Source organism: Lissotriton helveticus, chromosome 10, assembly GCF_964261635.1.
Source record: "Lissotriton helveticus chromosome 10, aLisHel1.1, whole genome shotgun sequence".
NCBI lineage: Eukaryota > Metazoa > Chordata > Amphibia > Caudata > Salamandridae > Lissotriton > Lissotriton helveticus.
Window position 1 is genome coordinate 73,864,228 of NC_136071.1, and position 22,204 is coordinate 73,886,431.

At 42.0% G+C, this 22,204-nt stretch overlaps 1 protein-coding gene across 1 annotated transcript in view; it reads right to left on the bottom strand.

The window, feature by feature from the left end:
- Window positions 1–22,204, bottom strand: part of CDK16 (cyclin dependent kinase 16) — a 232,646-nt gene that overhangs the window by 94,516 nt on the left and 115,926 nt on the right. The window contains 5 exon segments of the mRNA XM_078664785.1: window positions 7,205–7,267; window positions 15,032–15,126; window positions 16,542–16,656; window positions 20,967–21,023; window positions 21,753–21,878. Of these exon segments, the coding sequence (XP_078520911.1) occupies window positions 7,205–7,267; window positions 15,032–15,126; window positions 16,542–16,656; window positions 20,967–21,023; window positions 21,753–21,878 (456 nt within the window).

Here is a 22,204-nt window from a genome sequence, read left to right on the forward strand (position 1 = left end):
CCTGGCCCATATTCGGGCGATACAGTGTAGACATGTGCAATCTAAATATTTGAATATTTGGATGATTTTTTGCCCCCTTTTTTCTGAATTACATGTAAGTAATGGCCCAAAATAGGAGGCATTTATCGATTTTTAAAGAGAATATTGAAACACATCAGAAATTTGCCCCCTTTTCAATAATATAAACACAAAGTTGCATGCATAAGTAAATAAACAACAAGGGAATAGGTGAGCATAGCAACAATAGGATAGAGCATACCGGAATAAATGGTAGGCCAAATCTCGGCAGGTACGATGATTTGTCATTGAGTCCGTTTTTGTTTATTTAAGTACAGTGTTCAAGAAGAAAGGCGGCTTTATTTAGTCAGTATGAGATGACTTATTACAATATTCGGTGCGAGAAATTAAATTAACACCACACCGTTATTTTTCAGAGTGTGCGAACAGACTGTGACGTCAGATGAATAACTTACTCTGCAGACGAGTGTTTAGAAATGAAACTTGTCACTTTAGACGAACGTATGAGTGCACATCATTAGAATCGTTATGCAGAGAGGATAATTAATACTCAGGAATCACTCCTTCGCTTTAATACAAATAATTATATATATGGCGGACCTGATGGGAAACTCACGTATAAGATATGTGCATGACCGGAAATACTAGGGTTAACTGATCAACATGCACAATAGTCTAATGCGCATGAGCGGAAACATTTAGCAGTAAATAGAGGCAGCGGACCTGATTGGAAACTCACGTATATTATATGCGCATGACCGGAAATACTAGGGTTAACTGATCAACTTGCACAATAGTCTAATACGCATGAGCGGAAATATTTAGCAGTAAATAGAGGTAGCGGACCTGATTGGAAACGCACACTGGCTCACAGGTGAGCGGCATTACAATACGCGCGGAATTTTTGTGTGCTCTGATTGGCTATTGGGCTCTTTTTAAACGCAGGGAGCATAGAGAAACCTCACCTCCGGGATTTATCGTACCCGGTTGGCGTGAAGAGGAACAGGAGGCCACATTATGAAAGGTAAGCGAAGAAGGTTAGGCAGAGTTCAGAGGGATAGTGAAATTAGAAGTTAAGACACGCCAAGTTTATATCATCTGTCCATTTTGTCTTAAATTTTTTTTAGATTGGGCAGTTTAAGAACGAATGGACAGCACTACTGCAAATATAGATGTTACTTTTCCGCTTGGCTACAATACATTGGAATGCGGTGAGTTAATAGGGAGACGCAATTTTTCAATATTTAAGAGGGCTAATAGAGCAATCTAACGCATCATTGTGTTCGAACCTTTTGTAGGTGTGAGAAGCCACGGGCAGATCGCTTTTAAAAGACTCTCGGTTTAAAGAAAGGATAAATCGATTTTGAGTGAAGCTGTGACTTTTAGTTTTGAAAGGTATGAATTCTAATGTGATTGGTTATACGGAGACAGTGTAAGATAAGAGAGAACCAGAATAGCGAAGGCTACAACTGGGTAGATGTATAGAATTCGTTTGACAATTGATCGGTCTTTCCTTTTTTCTGCCTTACCCCAGTTTGTGAATGCTACTATTATATATACGATGAATCGGCCTCTTGCAGCAACACTGCCTAGACCAAAGGTTCAATATTAGAAGTCAATTAAACAGAGGAGCCTTACTTCAAGAATATTAGGTGAGCGGTTCACCACTAATAATTATCGTTTTTAAAACACTTGTGCAACAGTTTGCCAGCACTTCATCTCAGGATGTAGGTTGAATATTTGTATGCTCGTAAAAGGAACAGCAGATATGTTGTAGAATACGTGCTTGCTCGAATAAGGCACGATAGATATGATTATTTGTGAAAATCCCAATTTTATATTTTCTCGCTTATTTTGCAGTATTGTTAAGCTATTTAATTCTCTGTCAGTACCACTCGGCACAGTGAGCTGTATTGGATTTAAAAGTTACCAAAAGATGTGGTTTTTTTCATTTTACAGGTGATTAATGATTGATATTGAATATATGTACTGATGTGTTTGTATTGTGTGTTTGCTATTGCAGCCCTGATGACGTCCTGCTTCTAGGACGAAACGCGTCGGCTGCAGAAAAACAAGAAAAAGAAGAATTTTGATTGTATTTATGGTTGCAATTTAGAATTTTGGACCATTGATCTATTTGTGTTTCTTTTTGTAAATAAAATATCTAATTGTTTCAGACATAAATATAGCACTCCCAGCTCTCTTTTTTGTACTAGTTCACCTGCTTTGTGCATTCCTGAAATCTAGTGCTGGGCTCAGACATTACAACTTTATTTTCTTTGAAGAAGTTTTATGTCATGTGCGAGTGACAACTCCCTTTGTCTACAATGTGAACAGGCACCGACTCCACCTTAGATGGCTTCTCACTCCGCAGATGAGAAGGGAGTGCAGCGTAAGAGTAAATATATGTCTTGTGTGTTGTTGGTTGGTAATTTATATGCAATTTAAGAAAAAAAATAGACCTTCAGTGAAAGCTTGTGGGGAGGAGGGGCGCTTGTGAATCTACAGCAGGACAAGCTATGAACAGATGTTTACAGGGTAACATTTTCCATTTGTAGGATGTGTGAATATTGATACACATGCTTTGCATCAACAGCAAATCAGTGTCTCCCCAGTGGGTCTAGCAGGTAAATGATGCAAATATTTGAAACAAGGTCCTCAATACTGTCTGGCCAAGCATAGCTTGATGATGAGATAATATACCCGCAAAGTAATGCTTTGTTAATGTGTGTAGTGTTCACCTAGTGGCTGCCTTGCAGATATCTGCTAATGGGATGCTACCAAAGAAAGCTATAGTGGCTCCCTTTTTGCATGTAGTGTCTGCTCTGGGAGGTACGGGAGAAGACATTTAGCTTCAGCACAGCAGGTTGATATTTATTTATTTATTTATTCAAAGTTTTATATAGCGCGAACAAGATCCTTACAGATATCAGAGCGCTTCACAGAGACAGGGGCAAGGGCAACAGGAATGAACAAGATAATGGGAGCAATATAGTAGTCACTAAACATAGAGGATAACAATAATGTACAGAAACATATCAAAACCTATCAAAATACAGTCAGGTAAACAGGATAATGGGAGTAATATAGTAGTCACTAAACATAGAGGATAACAATAATGTACAGAAACATATCAAAACCAAAATACAGTCAGGTAAACAAGTAATATAGATCCAACAAAGAGTAGCATATATTGGTCGATAGGACGAGAGTAGGGTAGTAGTGCCCCTCTAGGTAGTAGGATAGTGCCAAAGGGCAGGGTGATCAGAGATACAGCGCGATGCAGAGACTCAGTTCCAGTCTCTGTAATGTTCAGGAGATTTTGGCCAGAAGGATTCTCTTCACCTCTTTCTTGAAGAGTGCAGTGGAGGAGATAAGCCTCGTTTCCGGAGGGAGCGCATTCCAGATCCTGGGTGCCATTCCTGAGAAGGAGCGCTTGTATGTTTTTTCTTTCCGGAATCTACTAGGTTTCAGAAGTAGATTTTTTGTACTACGATTGGATCTCGACCCTCCTGATATAGACAACTTTTGCGCGAGGTAGTTGGGTGCTTTGTGGTGCACCGCCGAGTGTGTCATTATTGCAATTTTTAGTTGAATTCTGGCTTCAAAAGGCAGCCATTTTAGAGATTTTAGGTCTGGGGAAATATGCGAATGTTTTCTTGAGCCAGTAATGAGTCTCGCGGCAGCGTTCAGGGAGGCTCTTAGGGGTGCTGTTGTGGATAGCGGGAGTCCGCTGAGGGCCACAATTCCGTAGTCTATGCGAGGGATGACTAAAGCTTGTACAGCAGTTTGGAAGTCTTTGGCAGGGAGGAAGGGTTTGAGTTTTCTCAGTGTGTTGATTTGGAAATTAGCCCCTTTTGTGGCTATGCTAACGTGCTGTTGCATACATTTGACAATCCACCTTGCCGTTCCTGTTTTCGTAATAGAGTGACCCTAGTAGGGTTTAACCAAAGCAACAAAAAGGTGTTAGCTAAAAGGGTTATTTCTGTCAATATCACTAATGAGCATCTGTTTAACCTCTAAGGTATGTAAAACATTTTCCGCCACAGAATCAGGATTTGGAAAGAATACGGGCAACTCAGTATTATGGGGAATGTGAAAGGCGAGACTACCGTGGTAAGAACTTTGGATTCGTTCCAAGGACTGCTCTGTCCTTGTGCACTTGGATGAATGACATTTTAAAAAGGACTGGATGTTCCCTGTTCTGCATGCATATTGTACCTGCTCTTTAAAGGAAGGAAAGATAGGAAATTACACCCTCAAATTTAACTCTGAAAGAGTCTAATTGCTTGGAGATGGAGCAGGCCCCAGGCCCAGCTCTCCCGTACTGCTGCACCACTCTGCTTGCTCCCCGGTTTTTTGAGCGCTTTCTCCTGATTTTCCAAAATTGTTTACTGCTTTCTCCTTCCTCTTCCCAGGTTTTTTTTGAGTGCTTTCCCCTGATTTTGCCTCGTTTTTCACTGCTTTCCCCTTCCTTTCCCCCCGTTTTTCTGAGTGCTTTCTCCTGCTCTTGCCTCATTTTCACGGATTTCTCCGGGAAGCAGCTAGCAACTCCAGCACCTTGAAACCCTCACGGGTGATTTGCTGTGCTTTATAAATCCGGATTGATTGACCGATTGATGCAGTAGTGGAAAACATTTTCCACTGAAGTGCATAGCATGCACGACTAGTAGGCTTATGTGCCATAAAAAAGATATTCATACATTCCTCCCGGAAGTTTAGACTCTAAAACCTCATTCGCCAGGTCAAGGCTGTTTGGGGCCGGGGTGCCTGATGTGGCTGTGTTTGCTGTGTGTAAAGGTCTAGTTTGGTTGAAGATTCCCATGTGGACTCGTGGACATCTCCGAAAGCATTAAGAACCAGGGCTCATCGAGGCCAGCCTATTCTTTCCCTCCACTTACAGAATAAGTGAAAGATTGAAAAGCATAGGCCAATGCCCCCGACTTAAGCATGTCCTTTAGCACCGGAAGGAATTGGACAGTACGTTTAGTCTTTGCTTGTGTTTCTATCTAGAGGGCAGGGCTAGACCAGAAGCTGAGGCTTTCTTTGTGTAGAGCTTGTGGCTCAACACCAAACTAGTGCGCAGGAGGTGCTGTGCCTCTGTATAAGGGTGCCTTGGGTGGGCAGGCTCTGACCAACAGCTGGCTCCAGAGAAGTATTCACAACTCTCACTGACTTCGTAATCTTTGGTCTTGTTGTTAATGCCGAAGGCATTCCCTCTTTTTCTTCTACCTCGTAGGCACTCGAGGATGGAGTCTGTGGCTGGGTATTGGTTGGGTCGCAAGATGGACTTGCTTCCGCTTCCTCAACATTAAGTGGGTCTTGTTTGCCAAAGATAGGTGTTTCTGCAGGGGACTGTTTCTACACCTTCAGATGCACTCAAACCCTCTCTCTTCTCTACTGCAAGGTTTTCTTAGAATGAAAGGAGAGACAGAAGTGACAGAGTACCTCGTTATGGTCGGGGGAGAGGCAGATATTGCAGACGCCATTCTGGCCAGCCCACGGGTATCTTTGTGTTTCACTGTAGGCAGACTTGGAAGGGTGAACGTTTCTTCACCGCCTTTCTTTTTGCATTAAGCAAGGTGAGCTCTCAGAGGTTGGGGAGGACTTGGATTAGGTGGCCTGGGATGTTGTCTACTTGCGTGTCGAGCCAATTTGTCATGGCCCGTAAAGGAAGGTGATACAGGATAACTGCAATAAGTGATTGTTCTCCAGACTTCGGCAGGCCAGAGAAAACCACAAAATAATTCATTGATCCAGGAACTTTTACCGAACACGTCTGAACATGAGGGAGAGAGCAGTATTAAGCTATGTCCTCAACGGTCCCGTACTCTAACAGCAATCTCACCTGTAGAGAGAAAATCTCAGCATGAAACGTATTCTTCCCGCTCACCCGGTTATGTGCATGAATTTAGCAACAACAGCACTGAGCAGCAGGTACCACTGTACAAATGTTACAGGAGGAAGGTTTAGTCACCAAGACCTGATGCAGCTTTGCAGGAGTCAAAAGCTCCCTGGCAATGCAGAACAATGCTCTTAGTGTGGAACAGAAAATCCACAGTTTCATTTGACTTCAACGATAACTTGAACCCAGAAACATTAGCATTTTATCTTTACATCCTTGCCAAAACTATCTCCTACTCGATTCAGAAAACTGAAAGGGAAAATTCACTATCTATCTATTGGCCACGTGTATGTACGATAGAAATTGCGAGTTCCTATTTGAGATTCTATGCCAATCGCAATTAGGATATCCCAATTTCAAATGTACTAAACTCTATTGAGTTTCATTTGTGATTCCCAATGGGTCGCAAATTGACCTACCATGAGGCAGGTCGCAATTTGCAACCCGTTTGGGAATCGTGAAAAATCACAGGCATGGTGGCCTGCTAGGGGTCAATGGATCAACTTGTCTGAAATTGCTTTTAATAAAGTAACTTTTTTATGTACAGTCTTGTTTGAAAAAGAAAAATGTAACATGTAACATTTGTTTCATTTTACGGTTTTTATTTTGTTTTTAACCATCTGGCAGAATCTCAACAGGTGATTCATACATACATCAAATATTACCTTGTTACAATTACTTGTTGCAGTCATACATATAGAGAATACATTTTGGGACTTTGCCCTCCATTGTACCCTGCCCCTCCCACCCAATACATTAGTGGTTTCATTCTTTAAGAGTAGACAGTGGTCCCTGGGATCACTGCCTGCTCTTTCAAACAAATATCCCGCCAACTGGGTTACCAGATACTTGAAGTAGGCAGTAAAATATAAATGTTTTAGCGGGAATTTCGGCCGCAAAATATACGTACATGGCACTGCGACTCGCTATTAGGAAAGGACGCCCTTAACACGCTGCTTCCTAATACCGAATCGAAAAACCCAAATTGTGACTCAGTAACAAGTTACCAAATTCCTATTTCAGCTTTGTACATGCCAAAATGCCTATTTGCGTTAGCAAACGAGCAGATTCTGCGAATCGGTCCGTTGGCGACCGGCAAAAAGGCTTGTACACGTGGCTCTATGTTTGGAATGTCCTTAATGTTAATATGGGGAAAATAAAGGTATCAATTGGGACCTGTCCTTTGAGGCGCAAGCCAACCGGTTTCAGATTTGTGAAAAAGCATAGATTGTGTGATACAGGCAGCGCTTTCAACAACTCAGCCCCAATCCTTGCTCTTACCTTCACATTGTGTAAGTTGATGACGTTGCCACAGTCGTCCAGATACTGCTTTAGATCTTTGTCCTGCAAAGAAAATGTCAGCCAGGTGTCAGGCGTGTTCAAAATAAGGCATTGGTGGTTGCTGGAATACAAGCAGGTGTGTTTGGAATGCAGTAAGGGATGTACAGTTTGTTTGTGAACACAAAGTTCAATGTTGTAAATAGGCAAATCTCCAGGAACTTTGCTAGATTCTGAGATGTGTTTTAGTAGTGATCTAACAAAGGCTTCAAAATTATCATACACTTATGTGATAAACATCTTTGAAAAGATTAAAGGGAAACATCCTGATTCCAATTTCACAGTCACAATCCTGGAGCTGCCAATAGAACATTGTTGGAACCCCAAATTATATACACAAGTGCGTGCACCACTAAAAAGTAAAACATGATTTTTAAATCTCTAGATGAATCTGCTGGGATTGCTCCTGCATAGAGTGCGTTCCCCAATTTCTCAGCCAACAACCCCCCAATGGGTGCAGCCTTTCTCCTAGCTGTTGCTGTGATGAATCATTTCTACCAACACACCACTAATAGTACAAATTATGACTGCACAACAGATAGTTCAGAAAACATATATCCTTTATTGTGCTCATTTATCTGCTTATTTTTAAAGAAATTGATCACATCAATTATCACTTCATAAACTATCAGATATGTCAAAGTGTAACAGTAAACAAGAACTCCAATTTTATGACCACAAAAACTTAATCTAAACCACCTTTACTTATTACTTTTATATGGTAAAAGGTGGGTAACTGGTAACTGTGCATATAAAAGATTGTCTAACCATGTGTAAGCCCTTTGGTCTTGTAAACAACATACCTTTAAATAAATAAGTGTGTATCCAACCCTTGGATAAGTACAGGTTGAACAATTCTTTTAATGCAATATTTAATTAAAATGTAATTGTATCCTAAGAAAGGTCCCCTGATTTCACAAGTGGTCACCTGATTGACATGCTCAAATAACATTACTCTAGAGAGGATAATCTTTATTTTTATAAATTAACTAAAGACAAACCTATTGGGGGCTTTGGCTATTTCAGCTTTGTTGTATAGCACAGTACTGGGGGCACTGTTTTTTAAATGTGTTTTATTTTCCATATTTAAAACAGAATTGACCCACTTACCAGGAGCAGTAGAGTAGTTTACAGATAACATGACTGCTGCATGAACAGAGCAATGTGTGTGGCTCAGGCGAATCCTTATTTACAGGAACCAAGGCGTGCTAGAGCGAACTGGGGCAGTAATTTTGCTCATCACCAGCAAGCTCAGCAATATTCCTGCTTGATACATTGCTAGACATTTGGGTAATTATAATAAACATTTTCATCTTCCTCCAAATGTGCTGTAGGGTGCTATGCCATGGATAAACAATGACCCTAAGTACCTTAGCACAGAAGTCGAAGAGGCGAGTAGTGTCAAATAAAATGTGTAAGAACTTAAAATTCACTATTAAAAAAATTTGATGGATGGATACTTGAATTATTTTCAACCTTTGGTAATCACTCAGACAGCATCCCACCCAGTCCATCGTTACTTTGCACACCTTACTTGGGTGAGAATACCTAAAAAGTAGAAATACTTTAAGCTCTTAAGACTGTTGGAGTCTGAATACCTCAAGGCATCTGACCACAGGATGTTAAATGACAATCTTTAACTCAACATCTTCAAAACCGAAATTCTCACGGCAAACTAATGACCCTACCTTTGCATGGCCTCTGGGAACAGGAGAACCATATGGACAGAGGTGAAGAACCGTAGCAAGTTCATGTACTCCAAACTCTCACTCCAAACTACAGTCAACAAAGTGACCAGAGAGACTTTCGACTCAATAAGAACACATTCACCTACCTTCTCTCACTTAGCCCTTACTCACAGGATTCAGGCTTCTATTGTTCAAGAATTGTGACTTCTTGATTACCACACTGGTCTCTACAACACCTCACCGGCAAGGTTCAACAAAACCACAACGCTGCAGAGAAAAACAAACAGCCAGGACCACACACCTCCTGCACTCAGGGGTCTACATTGGTTGCCAGTTGTAAGTAGCATCTCCTTGGAAGCCCTGTCCATGACACAGGGCCAATATTAACAAAATCTTGTTACAATCTTTGTCTCTGTATTTATACAATCTAAACTCAAACTGCACATTCAAAGAAGAAAGCTCAAACCCCTTGTTAAAAACACTCCATGATGGGAGCTCTTTCCAATACAGACATGTTTGTTCTGGATCACTCTCTCAAAGACTAGACTGATAAACACGAATTTCGAATTCATAAAACATATAAAGGCCGGTCTTTGCAGTTCGCTGTGCTGTGGATTCAGATGCGGTGCATACTCCTGACATCTAGTCTTGTGCTTGGAATATTAAAAGTTGGTTTTCTTCGAAGAAGGCATTTCGGTTTCAAAGGAGACTTGTGACACCTTCTCTGAAACCACCAATGCACCAGGACACAGACTCCACCTCAGATTGTGTTTTTAACCCCTAAGGGTGTTTGTGCGTCGAAGTAAAGTGAAACAGTATCTTGTGTGCTGGAAAAGGACTTGCAAATTGTAATATGAATTTACAATAGAGGTGTGTCAAGAAATTGTATATTGTGCTCACATCTGGGGAGCTGGACAAGATGCCAAGTGAATGTACTGCACTACATGCTGCAAACCGAGTGTTACAGGTAAGTAACATTTTCCGTTTCCATTATGCTGTAGATCACATGCTGTACAAAAGGGGGTGGTGATGGACGGAGCATCTGAACCAATCAAACACTCACACCCAGTCAACAGATCTGGGTTTAATCCATCACCGTTCTTTAGCCCACTCTGCCACCCCAGTTCAGACATGGCCATATGCAAATCAGTCTGACCCTGTGCCTCATGGGAACAGTCCAGCCCGAATTGCCAAGCCATGCCTTCCCTGGAACGGAAACAAGCATCCTGGGACCGGTTTCTGGCTATCAGCCGTCTTCAGCCAGGCTTGCTTGAATCCAGTGGCAAGGTGAGCAAGGGACTCACGTCTGAGCATACCCTGCCACACTTATGGCGAACAAAGCGGCACAAAAGGGGGCATACACTGAGCAGCATTATCCAAACGCATAAAGCGGTGGTTTGCAAGCAGAGGTGCAAGACATCTAGAACATAGGAACCTGAATGTACTGACTGTGCACACTGGTGTTGGTACGATCTGTGTTGTGTATGGGTCTCTTTCCTTAGGATTCAAAAATGTCTAATCTCTTAGGAAACTGCCTCCTCAAATGTTTTTTTTTATGAAGGGCAAGCATGTTTTGTGGCAATGGCAAAGATACATCCTATTTATAGACCAATGTACATTGCCCTTTACATAACATCTGGCATCTCAGCTCCTTCTTGCTGTAGTCTCTGTGGGTGGAGTACGGACTACTTGCTCGATTTAGAAGCCTGTTTCACTGCCTAAGCACTATCTGCCTCATCACGTCTCTGAGAATCTTTTGCTAGACCTAGGGATCCCTCAGGCATCAAAGGTGTCTTTCGGCATTGGCTGGTCTGCAGTATAGTGGGTTGCACAGATGGCAGACTTTTTTAGAGACCGCTTTCCAGACAGGACAAGGCATTCTCTGGCCCGTTCTTTTCTGTGGAACCAGGGCTACTTCCGAGGCCCATACCCAGAGGATGGACGCTCCGAGGTGTGACATCTTTTCGAAGCGGGGGCTGTTTTGACTGGTCTTCAGTGCCAACCCCTGGGATTCAAGAGGGGGGTATTTAGCCAGAGCATGGGTTTCTATGGGGTCCTGGGACACACAGCTTCTCCAGAGTCGGAGACTTTTGGAAATCTAGAAATAGTACTCTGCTGATTTTGTTCCTCAGATGTACCGGACAGACCTTTCCTCTTGCATCAGACTCGCAGCCCTCAACATCCTCATCTACTGCTACAGATGTGGAACCACCGGAGACCTGGCATGGCGTCTCTGAGTAATGCATCAATCTTCTGTCCCAATGGTGCCGGATGGTTTTCATGGACCAAAAGGCGTTACATGTGGAACAGACTCATTGCGGTATGTGGTAAACAGGTTACAGACTCCTGTTGGGCCGACCATGGGAGCGGGCTATTGCAAAAGGTTCAAAACTAAAAAGGCAGTATTTTCCATTACCCTCCTCTCCCCAAACAAACCATTCTCATACAGCCTGCTCCTGATTGCTCAACTGATCTGATCCTGCCATGACCATTGTTCCTTCCGTTGTCTTTGAAGATGTGCTGGTGTCAAAATGTTTACATTTTCAGTTCACAATGACATATCACTCGGGGTACGTCTGAGCTCCAGGGTGGAAATATCAATCCAAGTTGGAGTCTGTGTCTGATGCGTTTTTGCGTTTCAGGGGAAGTACGTCAAATCATCTTGAAGCAGAAATTACTTCTTTGAAGAAACACAACTTGTTTTGTTTTGAGTGCAACACTAGATGGCATGTGTGTGTACAGCATGTGGTTTACAGCTGAACCTGCTGCAAACAGATTTGCAATAAAGCGACTTACTTACACGATCATCAATGGATACCTTTGACATACCTATGGGTGATTACCCGACACTTTGACCAGGTTCTCAAGCACTAGAAATGAATGCAATTCATGTGATGGCTTTAAATGAGAAATTTACCAATGATGTGCAGACCTTTAAACATGAGAACAGGCAAATACCGATAAATTATTTGCATCCAATTACTTATTTAGTCTGTGTAGATTTTATGATATTTTATAAAGAAAAGATTGATCATTCCGCCCTTCAAGAGATGCTCTAGTTGGTGTATGGGCACTCTGTGCCACCGATCTTGGTTAAGTATTTTCAGGGGCTGCACGGAAGATGCCCCTGAGCTGAATTGTAAATGCCCAATTATGGGACCAGAAATCATCTAATTTTGTATAATGGTACATATCTTTAGTTGAGCAGGTTGTAAGTTTTTAAAAAATCCATGAATTATCTTTCCAACAGGATTTAGTTTTTGAGAGGCAGTGAGTGGTGGTACAGTAAAGAATGCGGTGTGCTTAAGAGCTGCCTGAGGAGATGTACCCATGAATAAAAGAGGATTGAAACTAATGCACTGTCAGCAATATTAAGAGAAATGAAAAAGAAATAAAGGTTTAATAAAATATAAACTACAACTTTATTTGTATTAAAATTATATCAAAATGGGGGATAATTTCAAGTTCACAAGACTGGTAAATAATTGGTTGCCTCCAGAATGCCACAGAATTGGAATGTGTAGTTCTGGACGATGAATGGCAGACTTGCTTTCAAAGTTCTAGCACTAGCAAAACAACTCGGTACTACGTTCCTAACACCCCTTTACATGAAAGCAGAATAGAAGAACTAATTGGCACCATGAATGTAGAAAATCGTGGTGTGGGTAATTTTCTTGCCTCCCTGATAGATTATAATTCAGTGGGTGGGGAGGGGGACTCTACAGTTCTGCTTATTTCAGAATACAATTTCGAAAGGGGGGGGGGGGGCAGACCCCCGGTTTGGTAAAATAGTAAAATCTTTCTAAAAATGTAATCTTTCTAGCCTGGCTTCTTCCCAATCTACATTCTTGATGGATACAATTGCAGTTCTTTTTGTTAAATGAATACTGGGATAATTAATCAGCCAGAAGAAACCAAATATCTGTATCCCTTCGGGAAAGCACAGTTAACTTGAACATGGGCAATGGACCACCAAGGGGGCCTCTCCGATGTCGTCCAAAGAGCCAAAGAGCGGATGGGTGTTTTGTACTCCAGCTTTTTGGATTTTCATAGAGCATTTCATATGGTGGATGGAGAACTTCTGAAGAAGAAATTGAAACGGTAGAGGCATCTCTTCTGGCCTGCCTTTTAGAATACATGCATTACTTAAAAATATGACAGCAAGTGTAGAGGTGCTAAATGCAGTAGCCTTAACAAGATAAATATTAGAAATGGATTAAAGTATGAGAGTGTGCTAGCAGTGCTTGGTTTTGCCTTATATTAGATTTACACAGCACTCTATCTTAAACAATGTATCACCGAAGCTTTGCAGTCACCATGTAGACTCCTACAGAACTTCAAAGAAGGACAGCTGCCTTGCAAGACTAGTGTTCAAGTAAAAAGCTTGCTGTTAACATAGATAAAACCAAAAATTGTTTTTTGGCACAAAGAAAATTCAATCATCTTGCAGGTCTAATAGTAAACTGCTTGAGACAGTTGAGCAAGATAAAGATTAGACATTACTAGGAGGCTGTCGTGGATTGCATTGTACCCAAAGAGATGAGTAATGTTTTGAGTATAACTGAAAGCATAAGGAATTTTAATGTGTTGCAGAGTCCGGATTCTCTAGCCCGGTGAATTGCTGCAATTAGAGAGAAAATACATGATATGATAGTAAACTCCTTGCCTAATGGTAGCAAATGTTGGATCTTTGGAGGGAAAGGGTTTTTGCAGCTTCCTAGGTCAGTAATTGTCCAGGCTGTTTGGGTTGAAATCAATTTATATCCATAGAAATGGTTGGCAAAAAGCAGATGTCTAATATTTGACAGGATTAAAAGAGTCTACATTATTACTGTAAGGTGAGTGCTATAGACAATTGAGGTCTCTTCTAAAAAGCTTAATTAATGTGCATCTGAAATTAGGGGGGTTATCTAAAATGATTAGAGATCAAAGAAGGGTCTCACTAACACAGCAATAAAATACAAAATCAAGAGCATAATTGGAAATTTGCATAGAAATACAGATCATAAATTTCCATCAGCAAAGGCCTCTATGCCACAAAAGCTTGTATAATTCAGGGATTGGTGGAGTACAAGTTAGGTATCTAAATAAGTTTCCCCAATGTAATATATTGTAAAGAAGTAATGAAAAGAAGGGTTGCCTTTAATCGTGCCTGGTTGGAAACAAACGTCTAAGTGCAAATGAGGGTAAACATTTATGCATCTTGTGTATTTTTTCTCCTGCTCATTTTTTTTACACCGTCCATTGTTTTTAAAATCGTGGCAACCGACTTTAGGTCAAATCTTTTAAAAGTGTGATGTTTATAATTGGTAGAAAGCATTGCAGGTCCAAATAGAAATCAAAATCTTTGATGCATTGGTTGACACAGGTAGACTTGTAGACCATTTAAAATATTGAAAAGTTAATTATTACCACTTATTAATTGTACTGCAACTAAAGGTACAGTATCTGACTATGCACAACAAACTGTGTTGTTACTTTCTTAACCATCCGGAAAGGGCTAGAGGCTTTTTCAAGGGAATAGGAACATGCTATAGAAATGGTACAATACAAAACCCCTTTGCCTTCAGAAATACTGAATGCTTTATGCACTTTAGGAAAATGTTAATGCCCCGTGCTTTAACTGTTCACATACTGTTTTATGTTTTGTAATAACATCTAGCCTTTATGTCTGCTGTGTGTGAATACAAAACATTGAGGGCCTGATTCACAAAGGGCATCTACACTCATAGTGGAGGCCCTGTAGTCGTGGGGGGCGGGGGGTTAGTCTCTGCACTCAGGGCGGAATCGCTGCAATGTGAATCCTCATTGTGGAGATTCTGTGGAGATTGCATAGTGTGTCCCCCACGTCTGTGGGGCCTCCGCCACGAGAGCCGAGGCCCTTTGCGAATCAAGCCCACCGTATTTATCGCACTTCAGAACTTAAGCACAGTTAAAGCTCTACACTCTTCTCTTTCCCACCGAGGCCACCATTAAAAAGAGCTCTGGTTTAGGCATCTGGTCCATGCAGCCCATCAAGAATGAAGATCACCAAGACCAGAGCTCCAGGAACCTACCCAAACATGAGAGTAATGCAGCTTACCAGGTACTCGAAGACCAGGGTGAGGGACTTCTCCGTGTGGATGATGTCATGCAGCGTGACAATGTTGGCGTGCTTCAAATCCTTCAGGAGGGACACTGGAGGCAACCCAGAAAAATGAGCATTGAGGTCAGCCTTGGAAGTGGGGCAGGATGGGAGAACATGAAACAAACATTGCCCCTGCCCTTTCATGCTGGAGCCCTCTACCAAATCTGGACCTCCTATGTCATGTGGATTCAAAATCGCTTTAGGCCCCAGCACAGCCAGTCCTTACTGGCACATGGCGATACAGAGGCCTCACTTGACTACAGTGTTGCTCCCTACACCACCCTACAAGCTATAGAGGGGTTCAATCACTGCAACATCAGTGTTTCCTCTGACCTAGTGATATAAACTGCACCGAAACCTTCCCCTGTCAGCCCCTAAATAAAGACTACTTAAATCCCAGCAGCTTGGTCATCCCTATAGGATGTTGTCCTCTCTACAGGATGTTGTCCTCTCTACAGGATGTTGTCCTCTCTACAGGATGTTGTCCTCTCTACAGGATGTTGTCCTCTCTACAGGATGTTGTCCTCTCTACAGGATGTTGTCCTCTCTACAGGATGGGGCCCTCTCTACAGGATGGGGCCCTCTCTACAGGATGGGGCCCTCTCTACAGGATGTTGTCCTCTCTACAGGATGTTGTCCTCTCTACAGGATGTTGTCCTCTCTACAGGATGGGGCCCTCTCTACAGGATGTTGTCCTCTCTACAGGATGGGGCCCTCTCTACAGGATGGGGCCCTCCCTACAGGATGCAGAGATCGCCTCAGACACCATCACTAGTCGCCCTATTCTGTTCCGACTTACTTCGGCCAACAGAGGGCTACAGTTGCATATGTCAGGCCCTCAATTGACCAAGGCAAATACAGAAGTCGATAGTCTGTATATCCATAGGAAGGACAGACCTGGGGACTATCAGTTCCAAGGAGTATGAATGCCATTCCTGAACTCTGGGTATGGAGTAGGCATCAGTTGCCAGCCAGATCAGTCTCATCCCTGACTTATGAATACACAGAGCATCAGCCCCTCGCTTGAATCTAGGATATAGAGAGGGAATATGTCACCAACATATCAACTCCGTCCATGACCTACTGATATACAGTGGGCGCAAGCTCAACAGTCCCCACCCCCATTCTGGATAGGCAGGGGGTGTAATCACTAGGATAAAAAGAGCACAGGCCTGCACAGCCCTAGGTCCCTCTCCAGTTATATACAGAGTCTCAGGCCTGCAGCAATCATTCAACCATTGCTTTGGAAAGGAAAAGATAGTCCCACAGAAATGAAAGGAGCTTCCTTGAAGCTTAGGGATCTGCAGAGGGTGTGGACCCCCTGCACTGTCCTTACCGCTTGTATTTAAGAGCTACAACTGGGGGACTGATGAGCTCGTCACAGACTTTGATTTTCAGTCTTTGGTAATGTTGCCCTTCATCTACAATGGCAAACATCTCAGATTGGGCTTTAAGTCTTACGTACCTTCACGTATGGCAGTGCATGGTGCTCCTTCCTCGTGTTCCAGCCGTATTTCCTTCAGTGCCACCAGGTTTTCAGTCAGTTTGCTCTTCCCCTTGTAAACTGTTGCATATGTTCCCTGTGTATGCGACAGAGAAGTAAAGAACCAATCAGCATCCATTTTTCATTGTAACGAGGATTCTGCAGCATGGTATTTTTCACGGGGTAGTATATTTGCAACTTCTGCAAGTTTACATCTTTGCTTTCTGGCATCTTATATATTTTGTTTGCATATACCAAAACCTGTAAGGTGGGCATCCTGTCTAACCACCATTGGGTGCCTAGTGTCCTACAGAGGGCCAGTCAGACCTACTTCCAAATTTTCTGCAGCTGCATCCTCAAACACACAGAGGACAAGCGCTTACAAGCGCTCCTTCTCAGGAATGGCACCCAGGATCTGGAATGCGCTCCCTCCTGAAACCAGGCGTATCTCCTCCACTGCACTCTTCAAGAAAGAGGTGAAATCCATCCTTCTGGCCAAGATCTCCTGAACGTTATAGGTGTTGGATCAGAGACTCTGCATTGCTTTGTGTCAATGCTCACCTTGTCCTTTGGCACTATACCTCTACTTGAGGGAGACACTACTACGCTACTTTCTCACTACCAACCAATATATGATACACGTTGGGTCACTGATTCACCCTCCCGGTGCCCCCACTCAGTGCTCTCTCTATACTAAAACACTGGTATAAGCCTGCCACACACCCAAAGTGTACCTGAACACCTCTGTAGTGGGATCAATGACTTGTGCCGTCTTATATTACTTGTTTACCTGATTGTATTTTGATATGTTTTATGTATGTTATTATTATCCTTTCATGTTAGTGACTACTACATTGCTCCCATTACCTCTGTTCATTCCTACTGCCCCTACCCCCTTTCATTGTGAAGCGCTCTGATATCTGTAAGGATCTTGTTCGCGCTATATAAAACTTTGAATAAATAAATAAATAAATAAGTACAAGGAGTGCATAATCAGACAGAAATATTTTATCTCAACGAAAGATGACAAAATCCTGATTTAAGGCACTCCACTGGTCCAAGGACTACAGAAGAACACAATCTATTTCAAATTTCTTAGACGTTGCACAGGTAATATAAAAAAGTTAGTCCGGCCTGCCGACAAAGATCAGCTTCTGTCGACACCAAATAATCTCAGATGCTGTTGCACAACAGCAACCTGCCCTTTTTCTGAAGCAGACAAAACACAGGTATAGATAGGCCTTCAGGGAACAGGGGGTTCGAGCAAATACCAACCCGGTTTTCAGAGTTCATCTCCAAGCGGACTACCTCATACAACCTTTTGGAAGCCTATACGTCGGCAACATTAGTAGCAATCTCATGTAACACCTGATGGGGTAGTCAACCCCACTTCCATGGCTGGACTCATGCTGAAATGAAGAATTGCTTCAACTTAGTCTCCCTTCTGAACAACCTACTATTCCAAACTTGTCTCACGACTAGTCCAGCACCCGACTCTTCCGTAACACTAAGTTCAAAAGGTGGCACTGATGCGATCAACACTGCTTAACAAAACAAAACCTACCAATATTAGAACAGCCATTTTGTGTACTGTAGAGTGTCTCAACAATCTGCCAAGTTGGGAGAAGAACCTCAAAATAATCCTGATGCAAACACTGATCAGATACAATGTGGAGCTGCCCTCACTTGAGAACATCTGATAAATCAAATCATTAAAGAGTTAACTAATACCTAGGGTGCTGCACTGCTTCTACCCCTTGAGCCAGTAACCCATCTGGTTTACAAATGTAAAAACTGTATTTATATTATGAGGAGCTAAAAACTACTATATATATTGAATAAGCTAAATTACCTGAGCAGATTTATATCAAAGCACTTTAAAAAATATTATATAATACAATTTATTTATGGGATACAGATCTACAATGAGAACCACTCCACATTAAATAGAAATTACATAGTCGATACAGGTGTAAAAACTTTTAGAAAAGATAAAAATCTTAACACACAATTTCATTCACTGGATTAAATAAAAATTGCAAGGCTTCTTTCGTTCAGTGCCCTCCGTATTTCAAATACAATGGTATCAACAGGCAATGTTATTACAGGCGCATGGCTGGGCGTAGTTTCAGAGCTTAGACAGTGTAATCTGTGCAGGGTCTCCGTACAAACTTTGAAACACTTTCTTTTTATTTGCCTCACATTGCATAACAATCGCTGTATTTCAGAAATCAATGGTTTCAACACTCAGCGGCAATTATTATGCGATGCACGCAAAAAGAACATGCTCTAAGGATAAAAGCTCTTTGCTAGATTTTCGTCACTAGCAAAATACATCCAACACAGGTTTTGTAGTGAGAAGCCACTCCTTCAGGGCTCTATGATTATTTGCAGGGAAATACGAATATAGTTGCTGGAGCTAGTTACAAATGTATACACAAAGCTGGTATTCTTGAAACTACACATATTTCCTCTAAAGGTATAAGTTCAAGAACACTCAATAGAGTGGGTGTGCCTTGGTGATTTCGCGAACATGTGGCACATATGTTATTGAGGTCAATAATTACAATACAGGTCAATTTGATGATAGACTAGATACTCTTCAATCTAAGAAACATATTGTACACCAAGACAGCATTTGACAGCTCTTGAACTTATTTATACCTTTAGATGAAGTATGAGTAGTCCAAGTCACCGCTTTCCAAATTTCACTCAATCGAATACGCTTCCATTTAAACTCTTATTGACTAGCAGCTAAAAGATAACAATACTTAGACAAGCTCAAAAAAAACATGAATTGAAGGATTTTAACACTGGATCCAACTGCTGCAAAAGCAACAAACAGCTAGAAAGGACCCAAATCCTTTTGTACAATCTTAATGTAAACAAAGTCTTATTGCAAAAACAGTATGTTGTGAACATCCTACTGGTAAGAAACACGTTACTAAATAAGATCAAAAGATGGTGGTCATAGCCTGATGCACTAAGGGCTTTTACTCAACATCATGAGTCATACAGGCTCGATGCACTATTCTTTATATTTGTAGACATAAAGTTTCAGAGTAGACCACAAGATGGCAGCATAATGCACAGAATGCAAATCTATAATAAGTTCACACTGTAAAACTGCTAGAAACTGACAGATGTGAAAATGCAAAACAACTTGAGGCGATAAAGCAGGAGTAGGTGTAATAACAGGATGAAAAACACTCAGTTAAATTTAGAAAACTGAGCGGGCAATTTACCAACTACACAGAACGAGCAATAAAAAACACTTTCTACCAAAGTAGCTTAAACTTTTATCTGATATAGTGCCTACCTAGCTCCACGACGGAGCACAGAATTTTACAGAGCACTTTTAATGTAGCAGAATCCACTCAAACAGGAGGTGCTGGGCGTGGAACTGCTCGGTGTGTAGGGTTCAGCGGACACCGAATTATAGATTGCATGAGGTGTAACATAAGGGGACAGCACTAGACAATGCAGAGTTTTTATAAATAACATAGTATCTGTGTATTAGGTTGCACATATTTACAGCTTCAGGCATAGACCGATGAAGAGATCTGCCCTGAATCACACAATTCACTGTTCAACTTCAAATCCAACAACCTACGTAACCTTAAAACACATCTTCGCTGCCACGATAAAAGGTGGCAATTGTAGGGGAGAAAAATGTGTTCTGAAACCGTATAATGGTTGGTGAGACCTCATAACAGTTGGAATATTATTATATACTATTATATTATATACTATTCTGTATGTGAGAGGTTTAGGCCAGGCTCCCACCAGAATGAACACCCATTAACTTTGGTACAAGGGAGTTGCCCTCCCCTCTTATAAGAACTGGACACACACAGAAGTCCCACATCAAGTGACTCCTTGCGCCCGCGGGCTCTATTTGAAGCTCCTTGTACCAATCTTCGACGTCTGCCATCAGCACCCTAGGAAGCTGTCTGGCACTGGAGTGGTGTGGCTCACTGGTTAGAGGCGGCAGACCCGTAAGCAGAGAACGGCCCGGGACAAGGGTTCAATTCCCGACGCGGCAGGGTCGTGGACCAGGGTCAAAACAGACTCAATAATTCTCGCCTCGGTGCCTACTCTAACCAGGGATCACACTCGGCAACTCTGGGCATTAAGCTTGCCTCATCTCTACAACGGCCCCCCACAGACGCCGGGGATGCCTGGTTTCACCTTGGAGATACCCAGAAAGGGACCATCTCACAGGGAAAACCAGGACGGGTTCCCCAGCGGTCTTCAGCGCCAGGATACTCCATGGAGTCGCAGTGCGCTTTACAAGTACACCCACATTTACATTTACAAAGTAGGAGCACACCTGCAGCCCCCCCTTGTTAATACTCTAAAGAGGTGCATTTTTCTTTTTTAAAGATATTCAGCAGGAAAACATACCTCTCCCAACTTGTCCAGCTTGACGTATGTCTCCAGTTTACCAAAACCAATCTCAGACTGTAAAAGAGAAAAATAAACACAGATACACATAAAATGAAAAACAGCCCCTAGACTGAATACATTTTGTTAAAGGAACACATTGTTCCATGCAAAGGACCCCTGAATACTTTTCACATTTCATACTGTCTGTTCACCTTCTAAATGGTTTTGTAAGGCTATTTATTGAGCCTACTGCACTCATTTCCAACCCTTCTCTTTACAATAATAAACTTCGCATATGCAAGTCAAAGGGCAAGAAAGTTATCCCCCACTTTGCCCCAAATCTCCAAGCCCTTTTGCCTTTAATAGTGGGCAGCGCAACCATCATCACCCAGATAATCGTAAGCCCAGACCTCTGGTTTAACATACACCCTGGTATCTCTCCAAATATTAGTAAGTTAATAAGTTAAAAAACGAGTGGAGAGGTCAGAAAAAGGGGAATAAGGATCTACATATCATGTAAGAGTTTATCTTAAGAAAAATTTATATAGAGACATTTACTAAAAAGCAAGACTGAGGAACTCTGCTCTGACCTCATGAAAACTATTATAAATTAAGCTATATGAAGCTTTAAAAGGGTGTTGAAAAGGGAAACCTGCGAACATTGCAACTACTAAATATAAGTATTTCTTAGAAAACTCCCATGACATTTCTACAAATGCATCAAATATCATGTCCATTCACATATGGCCAAAGAATTGACTACCAATGCTTACAGAAGTCAGGCAATGCTTAAGTGGCACTGACCAGAGAGACGCGTCTTAGTCGACGGCTGAGCGGCTTGTCGAAGGGTGGGCTGCTCAAGGCCAGCTTTTCTAGGTAGCCTTCGGGCAGACGGATGTCGGCGGGCAGCGAGAGGCGCTTGTTGACGTCCTGCCAAGAGAGAAGAAAGAAGCAGAAAAGCAGACACTGTGGTTATTCTGCCTTACCACAAAAGAAGAGACTGCAAGAAGAGTTGATTAGGGGGCCTGGACTACCACAAGCTCTACCCTGAAAGTACTCTGAGGTAGTGGCAGCCTCCTCAGAGGATAAAGTGGTGTTAGTTGATGGTACCTCCAAAGCACCAGGAGGCTATTATCAAATTCTTGGAATACACAGGAGAGATACTTTCAATCTACTCAGAGGTCACTAAGAAGGGAGTATTTGTTCCTCTGGTTCATGGAGACTGTGTCTAGACTAGTCTTGGTGTAAAGATGGTA